Source organism: Calypte anna, chromosome 17 (genome assembly GCF_003957555.1).
Source record: "Calypte anna isolate BGI_N300 chromosome 17, bCalAnn1_v1.p, whole genome shotgun sequence".
Classification (NCBI taxonomy): Eukaryota; Metazoa; Chordata; class Aves; order Apodiformes; family Trochilidae; genus Calypte; species Calypte anna.
In genome coordinates this window covers 4,223,246-4,245,613 of record NC_044262.1, presented here as the reverse complement: position 1 = coordinate 4,245,613, position 22,368 = coordinate 4,223,246, and the positions used below count along the sequence as shown (strand labels likewise).

At 46.3% G+C, this 22,368-nt stretch overlaps 1 protein-coding gene across 1 annotated transcript in view; it reads right to left on the bottom strand.

Moving 5' to 3' along the window:
• FAM102A (family with sequence similarity 102 member A) overlaps positions 1 to 22,005 on the bottom strand; it is a 39,911-nt gene extending 17,906 nt beyond the window's left edge. The window contains exons 1-2 of the mRNA XM_030461043.1: positions 21,812 to 22,005; positions 19,942 to 20,578 (exon numbers count right to left, since the gene is read on the bottom strand). Coding sequence (XP_030316903.1) covers positions 19,942 to 20,087 — 146 coding nt within the window. The 5' untranslated portion in view covers positions 20,088 to 20,578; positions 21,812 to 22,005. The remainder of the gene's footprint in view (positions 1 to 19,941; positions 20,579 to 21,811) is intronic.
• Between the last annotated feature and the right edge of the window lie 363 nt (positions 22,006 to 22,368).

The window sequence follows — 22,368 nt, the reverse complement described above, 5'->3', positions numbered from 1 at the left end:
AATTTCTCAGGGGCCAAAGGAATCTTATATGGATTTTATTTCAAAACTGCAGGATGCCCTAGAAAAACAAGTTGATAATGCCGAAGCCCGAAACATTCTCCTTCTTAAATTAGCCGCTGAAAATGCTAATTCTGATTGCAAAAAGCTTTTGAAAACTTTACCTAATCCTAACCCAACTTTAGTTGAAATGATGGAAGCCTGTAATAGGTTTGGGTCTTCCGAACATAAATACGAAGTTATGGCAGCGGCATTCAAAAATATCCAGCTCACTCCAGCACAGCCTAGATTCTCTGGGTCCGCCCCTATTTGTTACGGTTGCGGGAAAATGGGACATTCGCAAAAGCAGTGTCGAGCTAGAACACTCATTCCTATTTGTAGCCGGTGTCGAAAAGGTCGGCACTATAATAGCCACTGCCGTTCTAAGTTTGATATAGATGGGAATGTGATACTTCAACGTCAGAATGCCTTCCAGGGAAACGGGAGGCAGAGCGCGGGTCGGCGCCGCGCTCCAACACCAAATTGCATGCCGAATCAGCAGATGCACAATCTTCTGCAACCACAACCGCCAGCACTGATGCCGACCCAAACACCATTCGGGCCACCAGTGGCAGCGCAGGCTTGGACCTTTATTATAATTATACCTTTAAAAATGTATCTAAATCCACTAACAAACTTTTATTGCTTCCCCTGGGCTTGTTTTTTTTATAGACCATGGCCTAAAACTTGCTGAGGAAAGTGAGAACCGCTCCTCGTACAGAGAACACAGAGTCAAAAAAAAAAAAAAAAAAAGTGTGTGTGTGCCTTTGCTGTTTATAGGCTTGGAGTTTTGTCTCTTAACAATTTTATTTGGCTTTTTAGGCTTTAATTTGGCAGCCATGGAGGAAACTAGGACTCCACCGTGCTGTGGTCCGGGAGGGGTCTGGGGACGCTTTTGGGGCCCCCCGACCAATTTTTGTCGGATAAGCCTCCTCTACCCCCTTGGTTCTATGCACCAGTGGACATCTGAACTTCCTCATACTAAAAAGTTGTTAAAGTCCTTCCACTACAGCGTGAAATGTCCTTTTAGTATTGTGTTGTATTGATAACATGTTTTGTTAGTGTTGTAATTCATGTGATCGTTTATATGTCAACTAAGGGATCCCTCGTCTATATGTTGATTGTTGATTGTGCTATTCTGTTGTACTGCTCTTTTTATTGTTAGCTTTTAGGTCATGTTTGTGAAGATTTTAATGGAATGTGTTGTATGAATCTTTCTGATCACTCTCAATCTATACATGCTGCAATACAATCACTTAAAGAAGGGGTTGCACATTTGCAATCACAGGATAATTAGGACTGGTTTGATAAACTTTTTTCAGTATGGGGTTTAACAGGATGGTTGCGAAGTTTAGTTAAGACTGTTTGTTATGCTTTATTTGCTTTCTTGCTTTTGCTAACATTGCTACCTTGTATCTTCCAATGTTTTCAACGGATGCTCAATCGTGCCATGAAAAGAGTTTATCTTGTTCAGTCAGAAGGGGGAATTGAGGCAGTACAATCTCGAACTGTTAGTACCGAACAATTGTTGATGGAACAATTCGACCATAAGCCCTGGGCTATGTGCAAGGACAGTGCTGCTTAAAGCATATTTTGTAACCACAAGGAACAGCACGTTAGAACACTCGAAGGTTAAGGAGTAAGCAAGACGATTAGATTAAGGGACTCGGCACGATAGCAACATCCACGAAGAAGCTCGAATGTGTGAAAGATAAGCTTTGTTAGTTAATTGTTGCTAAATGCTTTGTAGCCAATCAAGTTAAAACGTGTGTAACGAGATGTAGAAATCACCAATCAGCAATATGTATACGTGGCATTAGCTCTTAGATTAGTGTATAAATATCGCCTTCTGATTCAATAAAGTGGGACATTTGTTTGCATCAAACTGGGTCCCCGTCTCGCATCTGTTTGCATCAAACACCCACTGCGACACAACCTCAGTAACTGAACTGGGCTGAAGGTTCACAAGCTTATCTTCTGAGAGTGTGCCTGTTTTGTACAGCCTCTGTGCTATGTGTCCTGGACAGCTTGTCCCTTCCAGGCAGCCATCCTGCTTCTTATGCTGGGACTAAGCCAGTGAGGACAGCCAGCTCAAAGGAGGACAAGAATGGACGTGGAAACACTCCTGGTACACACAGACAGGACCACGCCAAGCAAGTGCTGTGCTTCAAATCATGGGGAGGGTTTTGGACTGTAAAGCAGTTTCAGCCAGAGAGGAGGTGGTTTTATACAGCTTCTGAGCAGCCTACCCTCATCTTCAGGGTGAGTGGAGACACACACAGCTCCAGCACAGCCTGAGCCCACAGGAGGAAGAGCAGAAACCTTCCCGAGCTCAGGAATTGCTCCAGGTATTGCTTTGCCTTCTGCAGAGCCCTTGGGAAGCTGGATTTCACCCTTCAAAGGAGGCAGGTTCAAAGGAGGCCTGAAACAAGGTGTGGGGGTCATTCCACAGGGCTCAGGGTCCCCACTGAGCCTCTGCAGGACCTGATCAGCTTATGGCTCAGAGCTTGGCCTTCAGCCAATTAAGTTCTCAAAGTAATGAGGTGAGGGGGTGGGGGGAGAAGGACGGCACTTCGATAGCTATGAGCTGGCAAGTTTGCATCTTGCTCTTACCACTCCTCTTGGCACAGGACAAAGGGGCAAGGGCACCTGATAAACTCTTTGCTTTAGCAGGGAAAGGGAAACCTCCCACGATCTGACCCAGCATGGTGTGGGCCAAAGAGATCGGTGGCAAAGTGGAGAAGGATCAGTCCTGGTACTGCTGCAGCTCTCTGGGGAAGGAGGGAAAGGGGCAGAATCCAGTGAGCAGCCCAACAATCCCATCAGGATGGATACCAGGGCCTGGATCCTGACCCAGGAGGTCCTGCTGGTCCTCTGAGCTGTTTTGTGGGATATGAATGTGCTGACAAAGACAATCACTGAACAGGAAAGAGGTAGCTGACAAATAACTGAAACCTGTAATCCTCTGTAAAGCAGATAAGGGCCGTTCATCCCCGTTTCAAACATGGGAAAACAGAAGGCAGCAATTCCTTCAGGGCACTGAACTTAAACTCCTTCCAGACAAGACCAAGGCTGGCTGTTGAAGTCACTGAAAACTGAGACATCTAAGTGCCAAAACCACTTTTGAACCTGGGATTAATTCAAGATGAGATCTGGTTCTCATTGCTCCACTTAACTCACTCCAGTTCTTTCAGACAGGAGAAGAAACACAGAGGGATTAAAATGACTTTGTCTATAATAAAATACTCACTGAGCCAGTCAAATTAGCCAAGTTGTATTTCAAGTGGGAGGTGCCTTAAGCCTGACTAAAAGTAGGTATCTCAAATGACCTGAAGTAAGGAACACTCAACAGTACAGGCAAGAAGAACAACACAACAGAGCAGAGAAGTGCTTGTGAACACACGTGCTTCAGAAATGAAAGCAAGGTGCACAAGATGCAGAAAACATTAAATATTTTAGCAAGCATTGGTTATCTTGAAAAAGGAACTGCTACTTTCTAGAGAGCAAAGCTAATGGTAATCCTGCTAATGACTTTAACCTGAATCCTGGCTGGCAGATACAACTGAAGGGTTATGAAATGAGACAGGTCCAACAGCCCAGAGCTTGCTCACAAATGCAGCTCAGAGCTCCAACTCCTGCCAGATGTGAGTATTTCAGTGACTGAGCTCCAGCTCCCAAATGCCCATTGCCTGTGCCCAGCTCCTTGCAGCTGTCTCACCAGTAGGATGGGCAAGATCTGCTCCAGCAAGTTTCCTTACTCTTCAGTTCTCACCCCTATACAGTGCAGCTCTGATTAAGCATCTGGGGGATTCTGTGAACTCCAGTGAAGGGTAATTGTATGAAACCGTAGCAAAAAGGACTGATGGGTACTAGAGCTCCTTTGTAGCTCATTTTCTGTTGGCATAAGCTCTGCCAAGAGCCATTCTGCTTCTTATTAAGGATGTATGTTGGCCCTGCAAAACTGTTGTAGATACCACAGGGTGCAGGGGATTAGGAAAAGGATTTGGGGAGGTTATGTTACCCACAGCATTGCAAAGGGCAACCCAAGCTGCAGGTGCATGTAGCTTGGGGCTTTTATGTCTTCAGAAGAGTCGGCACAGGACAGAAGAGGAGTTTGCAAGATAAAATTCAGAGTAATTTTCCAGTCACAAGTTTCACAATCATTCAACAATGACTTCCAACTTTCTTTTTTGCTTTAGAGTGGCTTTTAAGGATGGGGGCTGGGGCTGTATCCTTGGACAGCCAAATGACAGCACTATTGTTTCAAGCCAAACTCTAAAAAAATTAGTTCCACATTTCCAGAAGATGGCACACAGGGAAGCAATGGGCTTCGTCTCTCCACCTCCCACCAAGCTATCGTTAGGACTGGTAATTAGAGAACACTAAAACAGGGGGGGAAAAAGTGGACTCAGATGAGGAGCAGTCCTGTATTTAGCTGTACAATATTCTCTGATGTACAATTGAGAACTATCACAGAGAAGCCAAAAACACAGGAGAATCATGGTGAGGCTGCACTGAGGCGTTTCCTTCCATTCTAATTACAAGGCACCTAAAAGCAAAGCAAAAACTAACAGCTTAAAAACCAGAAGTGTCTAATTTTAAGTTTTACTCTGTATTTGGAGAGTAAGAAATAGAACAGACCAATGCCTGGTACCAGGTGCCAATTCAATGGGTTTTCAGAAGTTTTATTTTTAAAAAGCTGTCTGTGCCATTTTGCAGAACGACTCCCAGAAGGTTGAATAATCCCTGCCAAGCTAAGCTTTGCCCTCTTCTGACTTGAGACTTATTCAAAGCTGTGTAATTACTCTTCCAGACCTAAATATACCTCCTCAGAATAAACGGATGCAACCCTGCAGCAACTTTTGTGAAAAGTGAACTTCTAGAAAGAGCTTCTCAGGGTCTTCCAAGCCCAGAGCTGCTCATCTACCTCCAGCTCCTTGACCAGCCAGAAGGAACAGTTTACAGCGTCCCCCTGCCACCATCCTACCTCTCCAGAGAAGATTTACCAGAAAAAGAGCAATTAGAAGATGCAACAAACTGATTTTGAGAACAGATATTTACCAACTGTGATTTTAGTGCCACAGATACAGTAGCACTGTCACAGAAATCCACAAACCTCACTTTGAATGCAAGTTAGCTAAAGCAAACACTTCTAGAAAAGGCCACGAATATGACCTATGCTATCTTGGGCTCCCACATGAAAACCTAGCTAATGAAACACCAGAACAGAGATTAAAATTTCTATTTACAGACTCAAGGCTGAGTTGTGCCCAACTGGGTATCATGCTTCAAACACAACCCCATCAAACAGTTTTGCCTTGCTGAGACAGTCTGAAAAGCAGATGTTTCACTCTTACTTTATGGCAGTAGTCACACGTAAGACAGTTAAAAGCACAAAACACCATAAAAATGCCCCAGGCTCACTGGGAGGGCAATGACAACAACAAAAAAAACTTCCTAACACCAAACATTTCAGCAGAGCAATGTGTCTCAGTCTGATGTTTCATGCACGGGAGCAGACGTGGGAAAACCTCAGGCTAAATGAAACAGTGTACAGATAAGCACAGACAAAGAACTTCTTATTCAGATTTCCTCTTCCTCATCTACACAAAGGGGGAGGGTTAGCTTTCCCATTCCTGATGCCCAATCCACATGCTCGCTGTCCCCTCACCTGCAGATGTGGATCTGTGTCAGATCCTTGGAGCAGAACTAATCCTCCTCACAGCATCCTCCTCCCTGGTTCACTGCTGCTCCAAGGAGCACAACATCACTGAAGGAGCACCTCCATCTGATCAGGCACAGGAGAGGTAACACCATTTTAAAGAGGCCATGGAGCCAACTCCCTGCTCAGATACATTTAAATGTGATGGATTGAAGGAGCCCTGACACACTCCAGCAGTGGGTGTTTGAAGGAGGAAGGTAACACAACCTCAGCCATGCAGGTACAATGCCCTCGAATCACAGAGGGAAGAAAAAAAGTTATTTCAGCAGATTCTGAAGGGCAACATCATGTTTTCTACAGCATTTCTTTACACAGCTCTGCTCCTAGCTGCAGGGACTCACCATTAAACCAGAATCACCTATTCCCTGGCATTTCCGAGGGCTGAGTTTGAGGAGGATCACTGACACTCCCTTTCCTTGGCAAAGTCTGAACAATCCTGTGTTATGCTCCAGAGAAGAGTTACTATTTTAACCAGTGCTGTAAAGAAGACCTTTGGTAAGGGTAAGGAAAAAAATTCCCTGAAAAACCTGTTTCATAACTGACATTCTAAGATGCCCAGGTCAGTAACCACTATTCACTATTCCCTGTGCTGGGAAGCTCAGGAGAAACGTATCCCAAGAAGTGACACCCCATATTCCTTGGGGAAAACCATACAGGATCATAAAAAGCCAGCTGGATACACAATGCATGGCAATCCAAGACAGTTTAACCTGGAGGTGTACAAGTGCTTTAGGGCACATTATTTACACTGAGGGGTTTTGTCCTCCCTGAACAGAAGACCAGAAAAAGCTGCAAGTAGCTCTCAACAATCAAATGACTCTGTTTTGATGGGGCTTACATCACTGACCAGAACAACTGCCAACCCAAAGAGCTGGATGTCTCCCCCACTGCAAACAACCCTGTATTCTCCAGCTGACAAGCACTGGTTGTTGTGTAGCAGACATTAGCAGTTATGATGGAAAAATGGCTCAGAGAGAGATGATGCAGACTGTGTCACTAAGAGAACTAAGCAAGCCTTTGTCATCTGAAGCAAGTCTTGTTTGGATGTTTCACTGCAAGTGTTTTAAACAAGGGTTCAGTGGTAAGGCCATCACATCCACCACCTACTCACAAATTTAACTTCTAAATTCCCAGAAAAATTATTCCAATGAGCCATGGTGGAAAAGGACACCTGTAGAGAAGGACACCTACCCACGTCTCCCTTTGGGCATCAGCCTATTGATTTAGTTCTTCATTTGCACCAGAGGGGAGATACATATGGGGTCTCTAAATGCCAAACTTGAGCACCAGGGCTTTTAGAACGAAGCACTCACTGGCCTCAGCATTTTGCAGGGGGAACACAGCATGCTCTTACACTTCTGGAGGGCTTCACCATGCTTGCTTAGTTATGCCTCACAGGAGACTGACATCCATCCATCCATCCATCCATCCATCCATCCATCCCTTCTGTTAGCTGCCACTTGGGGAGGTGGAAAAAGAACCAACAAAGAAGGAGGAGTAGGGGAAAGTCAGCTCAGGAAACTAGATTCCACTTAAGCAGCTAACAGCACAGCCTGCATAATCCCTATCTGAATGGAGAAGGGACAAATAAAGGAAAAAGGATTAACAGCAACCACACAGAAAAGAAATAGCTAAATGAAGAAACTTCAGTAAGAAAGAGTTAAGACTGCTTAACTATGGGACAATGAGGGAAGATGACAACAGCACAAAGTGAGTGAACGGCGAGGAAAGAACTGGAGCAAACCCAAGGTGAGCATGAAATGAAAGCAAGGTACAAAGAATTACTAAGAAATCCTTCTTAAGAATAAGCTGGTATCTAGCAGGCCAGTGAATGACTTTTTATGGCTTTAACCTTATTTCCAGAAGAAGCCTGTTTCCGTAGAAGCACAGCTTTTGAAGTGCATATTGCAGCTCCCTCTGAGGCAGTGATCAATCCTGATAAAAGTCCAGCAGCACAAGCCAGGGAGTGATAACACTTACTGGAAAATGGGGGTGGCAGACAACCACCAGTAGAAAACCCTCAAGCATCAGCATTCCTTGCTGTGTATTAACAGCTTCTTTGGAAGGCAATAATTCAGTTATGCCTGGACTCCAGTCACGTGCACCCAGACGTGTCTTTTATAAGTGATGGACACAAAATCCTGCACCTCATTCAGAATGTCCATAGGCAAAAGCTTTCCAGTGCTGCCTGCTTCATGTGCTCCAGATCACTGCACTAGGGAGCCACATTCTTTAGAACATTCAAGGGCTGCTAAAACCTAGCATTGGGGTTATTTAAGGAAAAAAAAAACCCAACACCCAAGTGTTTCCAACCATTCCATATATTAACATGAGCTATGTCAAAAATACTATAGGAAACAATGGACGTTACTAAGAAATTGCATGCAGCAGAAGTTGCATAATGAAATTAAAATTGTGCCAAATCAAGAAAGCAAGTCACAGAATAATGACCTTTTAAAAGAGAAGCTATAGAACAAGTCAGATGAGTTTTGGAAGGGTAAGTAAGGGTGGAGCAGGGAGAAGGAAGGCAAGGGGAAATAATTCTACCAGACTTAGCTGCAGAGCAGCAAGGGACATGTACATGGCACTTTACAGACAGAACATGCCCAGCAGAGCCAGTCTGCTAGGAGGGATTTATAATTTACATTCTGTCAACTGGAAGCAAAGAAAAAAAAAAACAACCCTGGCCATCAGGAAAACAAGGACAAGAAGGGACTGTAACAGCAAATGCTGTGCAATCCATCTGCTGTTACACACTGTGCTGAAGATGGACCAGCCCGAAGCAGCACATACCCAAGGACTTCTTGCCACATCTACACAGAACAAGCTTTTTTTGGTCAGAGGCCAGGAGTGTGTGCAGGAGCAAAAACATCCCAAGCAAAGAACCACCAAACTCCTGAGTGTAAAGAAAGGAATCACTGGATGGATGACTCAGTAACTGCAAGACAAGCGCGTTGCAATGTGCGTATTGAGCACCCAAAGAGCATTTGTGCTTTTTTTGAACTCTGATCATGCACTGAGTCACCAACCCAACTCCTACTTCTATTGTTCTGATAGACTACATTGGAGATGGATCAGCCAAGAACAAAGCACATGCCACACTGCCAAGCCCAGCAGCAGAGCTTTCCTCTTGAAAGCAAATTCACAAGGATTACAAAGCAAGGACAGGTCCACACTGCAGAATTCCCTGGGGTTTGCCCAGGTCAGGTACCACCCAGGTTGCTGTGCCTTGGTGCTGTCTTCTCCAGCCTGTCTCAGGTGTGTTGTTCCTCTTGCTCCCATGGGTGCTCTGTGCTGCCTTGCAGATCCCTCAGCAGAGAAGACTGAAGAACTTGTCTGACACCTTTTAGATCTGACCACCAAACAATCAAATGTGCTCTATGTGTAAAACAGGCATGGGGACAACTTAACCAAGAAGGGCTCCCAAGCTCTCACCTCCACCTCCAGCCCAGCCAGTTGGCTTTAAAGGGGATGAGCAAAGCCAAGCAGAGACCTCTGTGTGACTGGAGGATGGAGGGCACAGAGGGAGAGGGTGGTCAGGGTTACTACCAAGTCAACTGCCCAGTAAAAACATAGAAGTTAAAAGACATGGGGAAAAAAAAACAAACTACTTGCATCTCCCAGAGCCCATTTACCCTTTGGAAAAATCACAATTAATTTCTGCAGCATTAATACACATTTCTGTAACATGCTGTGGCTTGGAAAGCTTGTTTTACATCTACAGTCTGCCAGAAAAAAAAAAAAAGATTCACCAAGTATCTGTTGCTGATGTATTTATAAACTTTCTTCATCCCCTAAGTGTTAGCTGTCATTCTGAAAGACTCCAGATTTGCTTTTTGCAGAGCAAATTTAAACTCCTAGTGAAGAAAGACAGCAATGTAAACTCCAGCATAGAAAACTGATAATACCAAGCAGGGTATACAAGAGATGGCTGCAGCTCCATAATACAAGAAAGCTGTGTCTGCAAACACGATGCTTTTATCAAGAAAAAAGAAAGCTACTTTTTAAAACAAACAGCAAAAAAAATCCACATGGACATCCCCAGAGGAGAGAAACCAAGACATGGGTCAATACTCCAGGGACTTGCTGGGATAGTAAATGAAGAAAAATAAAAACCCTGAGAGGAATCAACACAAGGCTAGGAACAACATCCCTGAGGCAAGTGATGTACACAGAGATGGATCTTTTCTCCCTCAAGGCAGGTTTATGGCACATGAAGACACACAGATACCAGAAAAGTTAAGTGACCTTTTCTCACCAATATCTACCCTGTTTCAGCTAGAAGTTTGCTAGCATGGTTGTAACAGAAAAGCCTTTACAGTGCAAATTAACCTACATATGAGGCCAAGCAAATTTCTGGAATAATTTAATAACGTGTGATGTGATAGTACTGCAATTTGGCTTGAGTACACTGAAGAGCCCTTCAGTAAATAAGCTACCTGAAGTCAACCCTGGTGCTAAAAGTAGGTTTATTTACCCAAAAGGTAACTCCCTACCGTGCTCAGGCATGTTCCCCTGTGAGTCACTTCTACACAATATAACTCTAGCTAAAACCAATACAATAGTGCAGGAGGAAGCCCTTTATATGTTAACAGCAGCTTTTCTTTTTTTTTTTTTTATTCCCTAATAAATACAGATGTTTTACAATGGTTCCTTCACCAGGAAAGAACCATTTTGTACCCAGCAGTACAAACCAGGTCACTGGTTTGGAGGACAAACACATACTCCCTGAATCCCCATCAGTATCCATCACTGTTAGGATTTATCACCCAGATAAAGGCCAACAGAAGAGGTCTGCAAATTAAAAGGTGCTGAGTAAAGCCTGCTGCCCCCTAACTTGTCACCATACTGGTGGTGACAGGCTGGGATTTCTTGACCCTGCCTGTCCCAACTCTCCTTTCCCTTCTGCCCCAGCTCTGGTGTCAGACCTGGTGTCACACCATGGTGCCAGAGCCAGCAAGAAGAGGCTCTCAGAGCAGTCAGAGTTCTGCTCCTCTGAAGCCACACAGCTTGTCCTGATCAGGAAAAGGTAAATAAATAAATAACACTTCAGTTAAAAGAATATGGGAGAGCCCTGCATTTTGTGACAGCAGTGGGTGCTGGTTAATGAGATATTCGCACAGGGTCCCACTCAGCTTCCAGGAGCAGGTTTCTGAGGATGAGTTTTTACCTGTCCTGTGGCTGTCACTGCCAGCTGTATTCAAAACCATTCCTTTGATTGTTCCCTACTGAGAACAAATGACATTGGAGATGGGTATGTACCACATCTGGAGGGAAAACAACATGTAAATTTATTTTGAAATAACAGACTTTAAAGAGACCAGTAGCCAAACAGATTACAATCATCTACTCCCAATACAGAAAAAAAAAAAAAAAAAGGGTACTCAACAAAGCAGAAAGGCAGCAAATGTAAGAAACAGTTATAGGAAATATGCTTCTCCCCAACACAGAATTTATCCTTGTGGCAAGAAGCACTGTAGCTACTGAAGGCAGAAGATGAGCAGCACTGTACTTGAAAGGAATTCAATATTTATGCAGATGCAGCTGCCTAGAGTTACCAAAGTAGGAGATAAAACATAGCAGGGCTGCTGACAGAAGCCAGGAAAAGAGCTTCCTTACAGAGGAGTTACAGAATAATTAATCTGTAAGGAGGGCAAGCAGGCTACCTCTTGAACAGCCCTTATTGCTTAGTCTGGAAACAGGAGACAGCACCAGGGGCTGTGTCAAAGTGTGAATGCTGAAACCATTGCTCCATTCCAGGGCAATGGAGAACTGAGAGATCTGGAAAGCCTGCTGAATTATAAATATCCCAGATTCCTCCCTCATGTTCTGTGACATGCAGGAGATGATGGGAAGAACAAGAACTAGCAAAAAACCCAGAAAAAGCTGGATCAAACACAGCCAAGATAGCAACCCTCTCCCCAGCCCAAACACAGATGAATAAAAGTCCCCTGAAAACCATGTTACCCAACCTCACCTTTTCTGTTTCAAGTGTGAGCAAAGCCTGAAAGAGTCTGATACTATGCTGGGGGAAAAAAATAATTATCTAAACTTGAGTTTTTTCAGACAAGCCTTTCCTTCCCTCTCTCCTGGACATTTACATTTTTATTTTGATGAGAAATATTATCCCTTAAGGACTGTAAACAAAAGTGACTGGACAGAGAACAAGGCAGTCAGAAACCTTGGGTAGGGTTTACTCTGGCCTCCCCATTTTGTACTCCTCACACTCTGCACTTGCATTTCAGGAGGAATGGAAACTCCAGTGGCAGCACAGGTAATGTGCTTACCAGTCTTTGATGTGGCAGCTGGCTGAGGGAGGCTCTGTGGATCATTAACCCAATATCCATTAGTGAAACACCTTGCCACAGTCATTTTGTACCAAGTTTCATTCTAGAAGCAAGAGCAAAGGCATCTGACAACTCCAAACTGAAGCCCTGAGGCCACATCCCTTGCACAGGTTCCCTATTATGAGCTCCTTGATCTGCTTTTCCATTAGCAAAGCAAGACTGGAGAATAAAGCTTGGTAATTTCTGAAAGACACTAAATAAGACCTTACATTTTTTTCTTCTACCTTTGGTATGCTGAACATCAAGAGAAGGGACTTGCCTCCTGTAGGCAAACACACAGATTGAGGAAGCAGCAATCCCAAAGGGAAGCAGCCATCCCAAAGGGAAGCAGCCATCCCAAAGGGAAGCTTTCCAGCCCTAGCTTTTAGTTGCAATGAGCACATTTCAGGCTTGTTACCAACCACGTGCAGGGGTGACGGTCTCTGTAGATCTCTAAAGCTGGGTTGTTAATTAGTGCTGCAGCTCTCCAGCCCTTGCAGGATGGTAAATCTATCCACTCTCTTCCTTCCTCCCATGTAAGCACCCTCAGTGCTTTCAGGCTGAACAGGCAGGGTTCATTTCTTATTTAGAACACAGCACGCAGTCATAAAAGTATTTTTAACTGTAGTCCCATCTCCTACTACAAGATGGGACCTCCCGCAAGACCTCCTCTCACCAATAGAGTATGATAAATTCAGCCAAAGGAAAAGCATAATCCTGCTCTCTTGCCAGCTCAGCTACTTTCTATCCACAGGGAAAGCATCCATTGTATGGACTGTATATGCTGCTGCTTACCAAGAACATCCTGTCTCTTCCACACTTGCCTCCTCCCAATTCCCTATTTTCATGAGCTTCCCCTTCATTGTCTTTCTCACTCCCACTACCCCCATCCCATTGCTTTGATCTTCTCCTCATCTCAGCCTTACCAGCTGAACTACATGGGAGACTCAGAAGCACGTGAAAATGACCTCCATGGAGATCAGCAATTCCAAATCCTGCAGAACAATTCCCTTTCTTGCTCATCAGATTAAAAAATACACCAAACAAGAAGGCTGTTCATCCAGCAAACACAGGCACAACTGTTTGTCTAGTGAGAAGTGCCTTCCAAGCCCAGGCACTAAAATGAGATGCTGAGTCCCACTGTATGGTACCAGAGATCATGATGCCAAGAGTGGAGTTACAACACTGATGTGTATCGTGTCTCACAGCATGTGCACAAAGACAGAATATGAATAATCTGAAAGAAAGAAGGAAAAAAAAAAAAAGCCTCATCCTAAAGGGTGTGCAGCTGCTACTGGGGTATGGTAACACATTCAGACACCTGAAATCACCACCTTTAGATCAGGGATTACTGATACGAGGTCATAGACTATTACAGAAGAAACAAGGAGATCCAAATGTTGGTCCAGGGTGCTCCTAAAGGCTTTGGTTTCATTATACAAGGAGTCACCACTGCAAAATAATTCCTGAGCCATTTCAGAGCAGGCTTCAAGCCCAGTGTAGAGCAGGCAGCCCACAGAGGATGCAGAACACATCCTGTTTGAAAAAGAGAGGCCACATCCAGAGCCACATCCGCCTGTCCTGCACGGATGAGACCTTGCAGAGCCCCAGGCAGGTGGATGCTCAGAGCTCTCCATCCCACTCCTCAGGCTGGCAAGTGCACAGTCCTGCCCTGGAGTGGCTTCTGATGGGAGAGTTCTTCCCTGAAACACTACCAGATGTAGCTTCCTGCAATAAAATAATAAGAAATAAACCTGTACCTACCTCATCGATCTAGAAAATGGGACCAGAACAACTTGCCATGGGCAACTTAGGGCCTATTAAAATACCAACAACAGTGCAGTGAGACCACAGGCTCCTGGAGGCATGCAGGAATTCCTCAGAAATACAACTGCAAAGCTTGAGTCAACACCAATGGCAGCTCAAGAGCACAAAGAATAAACAGACTGGAAGCTATTTAGGTTTTCCCCTCTATTTCAGAATTAAATACATGTCTTTAAGTGCAGGGCAGTGGGGGGAGCACACCCTCCTACCTCCCCCCTTGTCCTCGGCTAGAGCTGGCAGTATTTCCACCCTGTAAATCAAGAGAGCCACAGGGGCCCAGTCTCAAAGCAGAAGATTAATTTCCAAGGAGTATTTTTTTTGAGCCAAGGGCTTCTCCAGTCACACAGATAAGGCTGCTTCTAAGAGTAAGCTGCCAAGGCAATGCCAGTTCAGAACGGGCAGGGAGGGAGAAGTTTGAAAGCTGCTGTATCCAAACATGTTTACTGATGCTGTACACACAGCGGATCGGTTACAGAGCTTTAGATTACAGCTCCTGGCCAACAAAGCAGCCCCTGCCTGAGCACCAGCAGGCAGGACAGGAGTCAGAGCATGAACAGAGGCTGCTCTTTACTCAACAGGATGCAGCCCCCGTGGCAGGAAGGTTTAAACGTAATTCTGCCTGTCCTGTAACAGGCTCCAACGCAGGGACCGGTGACAGGAAAAGACAAGTCTGACACAGAGCAAACCAACCCAGCCCAAAGCCCCTGGGGTCAGACCACACAGGTGCAGCAAAAAGAGCCCAGAAAAGGTGAAAGAAATGCTCAAATTCAAAGTGCAGCTGGTTTGTGCCAGAGACCTCAGGGTGCTGTATCACTTCTGCACTGTTTCCTAGAGCCTCAACATGCTGGGGGTTAAACCTCATCCACTCTTTCTTCTCTTATGAATTTCACCTACATGGAGCTATGCTGCTGCAATCGAACCCCTTTTTCTCATCTTTGCTGTCTAGTTTATCTATATTTGTTTCAGAATGCAAGCAGTGCAGGTATTGTGCCTTAATATTATCTTGAACTGGGTTATATTTAACCACAAATCATTTCTGGAGGCTGTATTTTAAACACCTCCTGCACTACCATCCCCAGCCAGGGATGCAGAGACCATAGAAAGATGTCAGCCTGTGAAGCTGCACTGGAACATTAACACTGTTCCAGTCTGTATATTAGGAAATAATATATTTATACATAGGTAAGGTCTATATTTTCAGCGTTTGCAATAAAAGCACTTTTAAAATATGTCATCAGACCACATGCTCTAGCAGAAGATTGAGCTAAGGAGACATTATCCTAAAATAAGGAACCGGGAAAATGATTAAGAGCCACAACCAAGTTTCCTCCTGGCAATGCTACTCAAATCTAGAGGTAGAACCCAGCCAGTGGTCCTCTCCTTTCACTACAGCTAGTTTTCTTCCCCCTTAGAGACACTAACTGTAGAAGAAACCATGTAGTTACCTAATCCTTTTTTAAAGGCAAGATAGTGAAGATTTAGATCTCAGCTGGGCTGAATTAGTCATTTAGTGTGTGATTAACTGAGCAGTTAATGACTTTCCAGTCTGAAAGAGCCAAACATGGTGAACTTGAAGGATCCTGTAACATCGGGAACAGTGACTATTTATGTAAAGACAGTGAATTAGTTGATTTCTGACCCTCACTATTGACACAGAGCTGCATTCCAGAGGTGAGATGACTTGCAACTCCCTATAAAACATTTCTGAACCTAAAACAGCATCAGTATGTTAGCAAGGCAATGCCTCTCCCCCTTTATTTATGTCCTACAGAAATTAGGAAGTAGTGCATGCCACTAAGCCATAAGGATGCTTTGCATCCCACCAGTTGCTTTAGGTCTGTACCCCCATCAGGATGACAGAGCCACACTTGCACAAAAGCTGACTTCAGGAGCCATCATGCAAGGTGCCTCCCCAGATATCACCATTTCCTTTGGCTTTCTGGAGGCACCTTTACATGCACAAACACCAAAATAAAACATGCAGTGCAGGAAGTGGCATTTCACTCTTAGTCAGTTAAAAATCACAGAGCTAAGAACATTCTCAGGTCATGCATATAGAATCAGAATGCTGAGGCTGGACCACCCTAACTGGGACAGCTCTTCCCACGTCAAGAATGCCAGCAAACAGCTGCTGGGCTGCAGAAGAGCATGTTATCTGGTTCCAACTTGTGCAGGAATACCAGGATCAGAAAACCAAGCTGATATGCTGCATGTGCTTGGAAAAGCATGGTCCCAAAGGAAATAGAGTCTGAGGTGCCTTCAGAAGACAAGGAAGGTGGAAAATGCCCTCAGTGTTGCATAACTCATGCAAAACATTCTCTCCTCTACAGTCAGCCAGGGGCTTTCATAGCACAATCCCTTCCTCCAAATCCAGAAATAGCAAAGTGAAACTGTTAGCATGCTAGCAGGACAACACAGGATGAACTATCAGGAGCCTGTGGATAACACCTGGCTTTCCACTTTCTTCACATCACACACCAGCAACAGTCTCTGCCAACACACAGCCAGAGATCAGTGGACACCAAGGTGAAGAGCACCTGGCTGTCACTCAGCATTCACTGGCACTGTAAGCAGGGGGGGTGGGAATTTAAGCAATTCTTCCTCTTCTATGATACCCACAGATGTCAGGTACACATCACACCAGCCTGTAGCTTTAGGCACTCATTTGGACATCCAGACTCCTGCCTGTGCTGATCCACAGATCCGAAGCCTCCTGATGAGCTTATCATATCATCTCTCTAGGAACAAAGACCCACACCCCCCCAAAAAAAGCTTCAAACTGGTAGAAAATGCAGCAGCCCATCTGCTTCACACAAATGGTTGCCATGAACACACTCCTACTGCTTTGTGCCTGCTATTTTTACAGATACTTGGGAGGCAACTGAATTCACTGGCAGTTGTGCTATTTAAGGAGCTCAATTAATACTATTCAAAGAATACACTGCCATTTCCCTGTAGGGAAACACAGCACCTGCCTGGCCTACACCTGGCTCAGATGCACTGACAAAAGACAAATTTTGGTAATCCAGCAGGAGGGTGATGACCTCACAGGTAATGGTTGGTTTCACACAGTGCACTGTGAAATGAATCAGGAGAATCTTGTCCTTTAGAAGTGACCCCAGAGTGTAAGGAAACTTCACAAAGGAAAAGGAAAGGACCAGCCAAAGGAAATTTATGGCTGCAATTCGAGTCAGTAAAACATCCATGGCTCAACACCAGACCTGGATGCAGAAAGTGTGGAAAAAACATCTACCTGCCTGCAAAAAAAAAGGAAACAGAAAATCCAAGAGAGGCAGATACCCTGGACCTTTTCCAGAGGGCCTTGAATTCCCAAGAGTGTTAAATCTTAATGCACTTCAGCCAGGTTCCCCTCCAGACAGCCTGGTTTGCCCCTGCCTGGGCAGAGGAGGTGTGGATGGGTCACAGCCCACAGGACAAGGGTCCTGGACTGGGGGATGCCCCTAGACTCACCAGTGGAACCAGCCTGCTGCAGGTGCCTGTGACCAAGGCTGGAGTGGACTTGGGACTGGGATGGGTGACAGGAGCTGGCACAGCACAGCCTGCCACCTCTGCTCCACTCACAGGTCACTGTGACCCCGTGCCACCCAGCAACCCATTGGATAGATCACATCCCCACCTCTTGCCAGAGGTGCACAAGCTGCCAAGTCAGTCTACTGCAAATAACCCCAAAAAAAGCCATCTCTGGAGATTCTTATCTTCTTTCAACATCACAGGTCACCTACTGGAGAAAAATTAGAACTGTCTCCTTTGAAGGGTTCTTCTTCCACACTTACTTCTCCCCCCTGCCATTTACAAACTCCAAACAACCTGGGACACTTTGTTCACATCAGTTCTTAAAACTCATGGGCAGAAAGAGCTCCTGGCCTGCTGGATCATAGCTGCACCTCTCCTATTGCCACAGACTGTAGAAGAAGCTCAAATCACCCACAGAGCAAACACCAGCAGCTCACACAAGATTACCTGACGGACATTACAGCCCCAAACACAACCATTCTTGGAAGTGGTTGATTTCAGAGGAACAATCACAGATCCTAAATAGGATATGGATTTTAACACCATATGGACACAGCATTTCCTTCCCTTTAATCTCTCCTCAGATCCAAAGAGTAACAGAGAAGTCATGGAAATAACTATAGGAGAGTAAATCAGAAAAAGCCAAGTCAAGATCTGGGAGCCTCTCCACATGGTGACTCTCCTCCTGGAAATGCATCCCTCCTGAAGTTTCTGTAACTGTAACAGGGGAAAATATTTGGAAAAGGTCAAATGACTCAATACCACTGAGACCTGTAACTTTTCAAGCAGGAATGGGTCTCCATGTGCTTTCAGTTAGAGCACAGACAGGTTAGGGGAAAGGCAGCAAACCCAGCAGCCTGCTTCCCCTTTGCTCTTTTATAAGCAATCAGGCAGTGGAGAGTAATGGATGTGTTTGGTTTAAATTACAGATGATTTTGCTGCTGGAACACATCTGCAATGCACTGCACTGAGCAAACTGCTGAACTCCTGCCAGAAAACAACCCAGAACAACCTGAGTGGCTGGCAGCATCAGCAAACCCCAAAGACAGCTCCTAGAAGCTGCTTTCAGGGATGACAAGGACAGGGAGATCAACATTTCTCAGCATGGGCTTTTCCTGAGACACCCGCCAGTTCAACTCATTTTATTATGACTCCAGGAAGCAGAGGAGGGGTTAATTTCTTTCCAAGTTCACATACTGTTTGAATTCCTTAGATAAGCTGCTTCCACCAAACCCAAGGATCTAGCCTCAGGGGAGAACATTGTGAGGAAAAGCTCTTTTGATAGATTTTCTTCAAAAGAGAAACTAATTCGAAGCCCATTTTTGGAGGTGTTCCACACCCACAGCTTCTGCATACCTCCCTGAGGTTGTAGTGTGCCTCGGGAAGAAAAACCAAGCTTTGAGCAATGTCCTACCACTTCTCTTTCCAAGACAGAAACGTTTTACACTTGCCCAATAAAATCTCTCCTGAAATGAGAGAGCTCAGAGTGCATTTGTCAATCATTTGTCAATCACACAGAGGAAAACCAGACCAAACCACACTTTAGCTCTTGGATAAGGCAGTTAACAGCTAACACAAACTAATCTTGTACCTTTAAAGCTTCCAGTCACTCAGGAAAGCAAAAAAACAAGTTTTGAAAGCCAAGGAAGGCTTCCTTCACCTCTTGAGGCAAGTCTGGGCTGCTACAGAGTTCACGTTTGCATGCTGCTGGTGATAATCTATGTGCACAGTTGGAAACAAAGCAAGTTTTTATTAGCAATTAGTAGCAGGAGTGGGGACAGACCTGCCTGAAGGAGTCAGAGCAATGCCAGTACACGATGGCAGAATCAGCTTAGCAGATGTGCAACAGAACAACCCAAATGTGAGGGAACCACATTAAAAAGAAAATATTGCAGCTATAAACTTGAAGATGCAATGACAATGGTTCAAGGAGATAAACTGTGTCTTCAACACTGACAACTTTGACTCCAGGCAGCAGTTTTCCCTTGCACAGCAATTTGCAATGCAAAGCAAGCTACTTCCACTCTTACCAAGAACAGTAACTCGGAAGCCAAGGAGGAGAGCAAAGTCGGGGAGGGTTGATTTGATTTGCTTAGATACAGTTTTCTACAGAGTTGAGTTTCAAGTCAGGCATGAAAGCAGTATGGCACAGGGGCTGAAACAGCTTGTGAGAACTCAGGCAAGGAAGAGGGGGCAGGGAAAAGGAGGACTTCACCCACAAGCCTGGGTCCCTTTCAGAGAAGCAACCTCCTGCTACCACCCCACATCCCTCTGAAAAAATTCAATCCAGCTCCAATCAACCAACACCAGCCAGGTTCAGAGCTCTCCAGCTATGGTCCTCCCCTTCTCTGTGGAATGATGTGGCATGTGGGGCCCTACAACAGAACTATTAAAATCCCATCAAGGGGTAGGCAAGTGGTAGCCATATGCTAAATCTCTCAAGTGAATAACCAGGGAAAGCAGCACAGCCAGAAAGCAAGTCTGAAAGCAGCTTCTTACCTGGTAGATAAGCTAGCAAAGTCTCCTCCATCTAGCAGCCTAATCTTGCAGAACAGAACCCCGTTCACAAAGGGGACTGCAGTCAGCTCTTCTAAAGTGAAACTTGTCTGAAATTTGAATTTCTTCTTCTTCATCAGGAAAGCCATGGGCAAATTCAGCGTGGAAAGCCCAAGAATTCCAAACAAGATCAGGGAGGAGCAGCACAGAACACACACAGAGAAGCAGAGGAACGGCACCCGTTCCAGGAGCACAAGCAGGGAGTAAATTCCAGCTCAGTTACAAGGATGGCCCAGCTTCAAATGCACAATTCTCTTCTCTTTGGTGGTCGGATCTGGCTGTGGGATCATCGCCACGGCAGGCTTCAGGTGAGGAGGAAGAGGTCAGATTAAATCTCTGCAACATCTCCAAGGGAAAAGGAAAGGAGAGAAGTCAGTCTCAGCTCCAGACCAGCAGGAGCTGTCCCAGTAAGAGGCTGCAGTGCTCTGTCTTCAATACAACCCCTCCAGACAGTGTCTCTTCTGGGAAGTCATCTTGGGTCGATGGAAAAGCCTTAGGTCTGTGGGCAGCACGTTCAGAGAGCTTCCAGTTGCTATCTCCTCCTCTTGTGAAACTCCTTGCTACAGGTCTTTGGGTCAGCCTTTGGGAGGGAAATGAGTAAATTAGTCCCAGCCAGCCTTGGGCTCCTCCTCCTCCTCCTCCTATAAAACCTGTTTGGATGGGTAATATTCAGTCCAGGCTCATACCAGCCTTAGATGTATGGCCTCAATTAGTCTGGCCCAAACATCCTCTTTCCCCTTTTTGCCTAGAGCAAGCTTCACTGTTGTCATATCCCTTGTAATTTCTGTTTTGCAAAACAGCTAATAAAAAACTGCTGTATTTTCACCCACCATGTTTAGAAGCAGTTTACAGAGCAAGATCCATCCAACACAAGCAAGCAAAGGCACCTCAAGAAATGCAAAAATCTGTTTCTTTTCTGTTTTTCCAACCAGCTTTAAGTGTTAGCACCTGTATCTTATAAACGGAGAAAGCAGCACAGAGGGGGAAAAAAAAAAAAAAAAGGCAGTCTGCTCCAGATTACATGGCATAACAACCGAATCAGGTCATCTGGCTGCCTAATGGCCAGGCCCACCAAGCACTGCCATGCCCCACACACCAGGTCTGCCCCAAGCTGTGCCCCACACAGTTCGGTTCTGGGGCTGGAGATGGTCACTCCATGACACATTTAAGCAAGACTGAAGCCAGGGAGGCCAAGAGCTGCTTAGCATCCGGGAAGGACAGGGTTATGAACACCCCAGCAGTAAACAATCCTCACCGATACTCAGAATTAATGAGTGCAAATCAGCGCAGGCAAAGCTCTGGTGCTGGCAGGGCCGTGCAGCTGAAGTCCCCCCCTCACCCGGGCACCTCCACAAGGGGTGTCCTGAGGCCACCCCGAAGCAGAGCGAGGGGCAGATGGTGACCACCAGAGCCCACCCTGCCCTCTCTGCACCGAGCTGCACCCAGGGCTCAGCCCACCCTCTGGGGGCTGCAGTGAGGTCGCAGCCGGTCCGCGGGCACCCCCGGGCCATGCCCGGAGCTGAGCTCAGGTCTCAGTTCGCTTTCCGAGCCATGCACTGATGGGTGCCCAGGTCTCAACCTGCCTCCCAGCCCTGAGAACCCACACAGAGAGCCGCTGCCGGCTCTCAGCCCCTCTGCCAGCCCCAGCCCAGCTCTGGCCCCCCGAACCCCGCACCGAGCTGCAGCCAAAGGGCTCAGCCCCCCTCACAGCTCACACCGGGCTCCAAACAGGTCCCAACCTCTCTCCCAACCCCAGAAAGAACGAGAAGACTTGCGGCAGATATCAACCGGATTCCCGAGCCCTTCCACCGACCTGCGGTTCGGTCCTGGTCCCGGTCCCAGCCCGGTCCCTGCTCACACCTCCTGCCTTCTCCTCGCACCGCCGCCGCTGCTCCCCGCCACAGCCGCCTCTGCTAGCTGCTACGCCAACTGCGGCCGCTACGCCAGCACCGCAGGCAGCCACAAGGCAGAGTAACGCCACCCCCGCGCTTCGAGAATACCAACTCGACACTGCGTAACCACCCCCCACCGCCCCCCTCTCGGGAGACGGGGAGGGAAGGGAGCACCAGAGCGGCGCCTCCCGATTGGGCAATCAGCGAAGAGGCGGGCCCAGAAGACAAGGATTTTAATTGGTTACCCCGCTACGGGGGTGGGGAAATAAGCGCGGTGATTGGAGCCCGCACCTGTCGCTTTGCGCAAGGCCCGCCCCCTGGCTGCGGGGGTGGGCGGGAAGCGGGGTGACTGCGGTGGTCGCGGGGTCGCCTCAGCGGGGAAGTGGAGGGAGCGCGGCTGTGGCCGGGTGGTCGTGTGGCTGCGGGAGTGTCCCCCTGGGCCTTCCCGTACCCCCTGCATGTCCCACAAGCTCTCCGC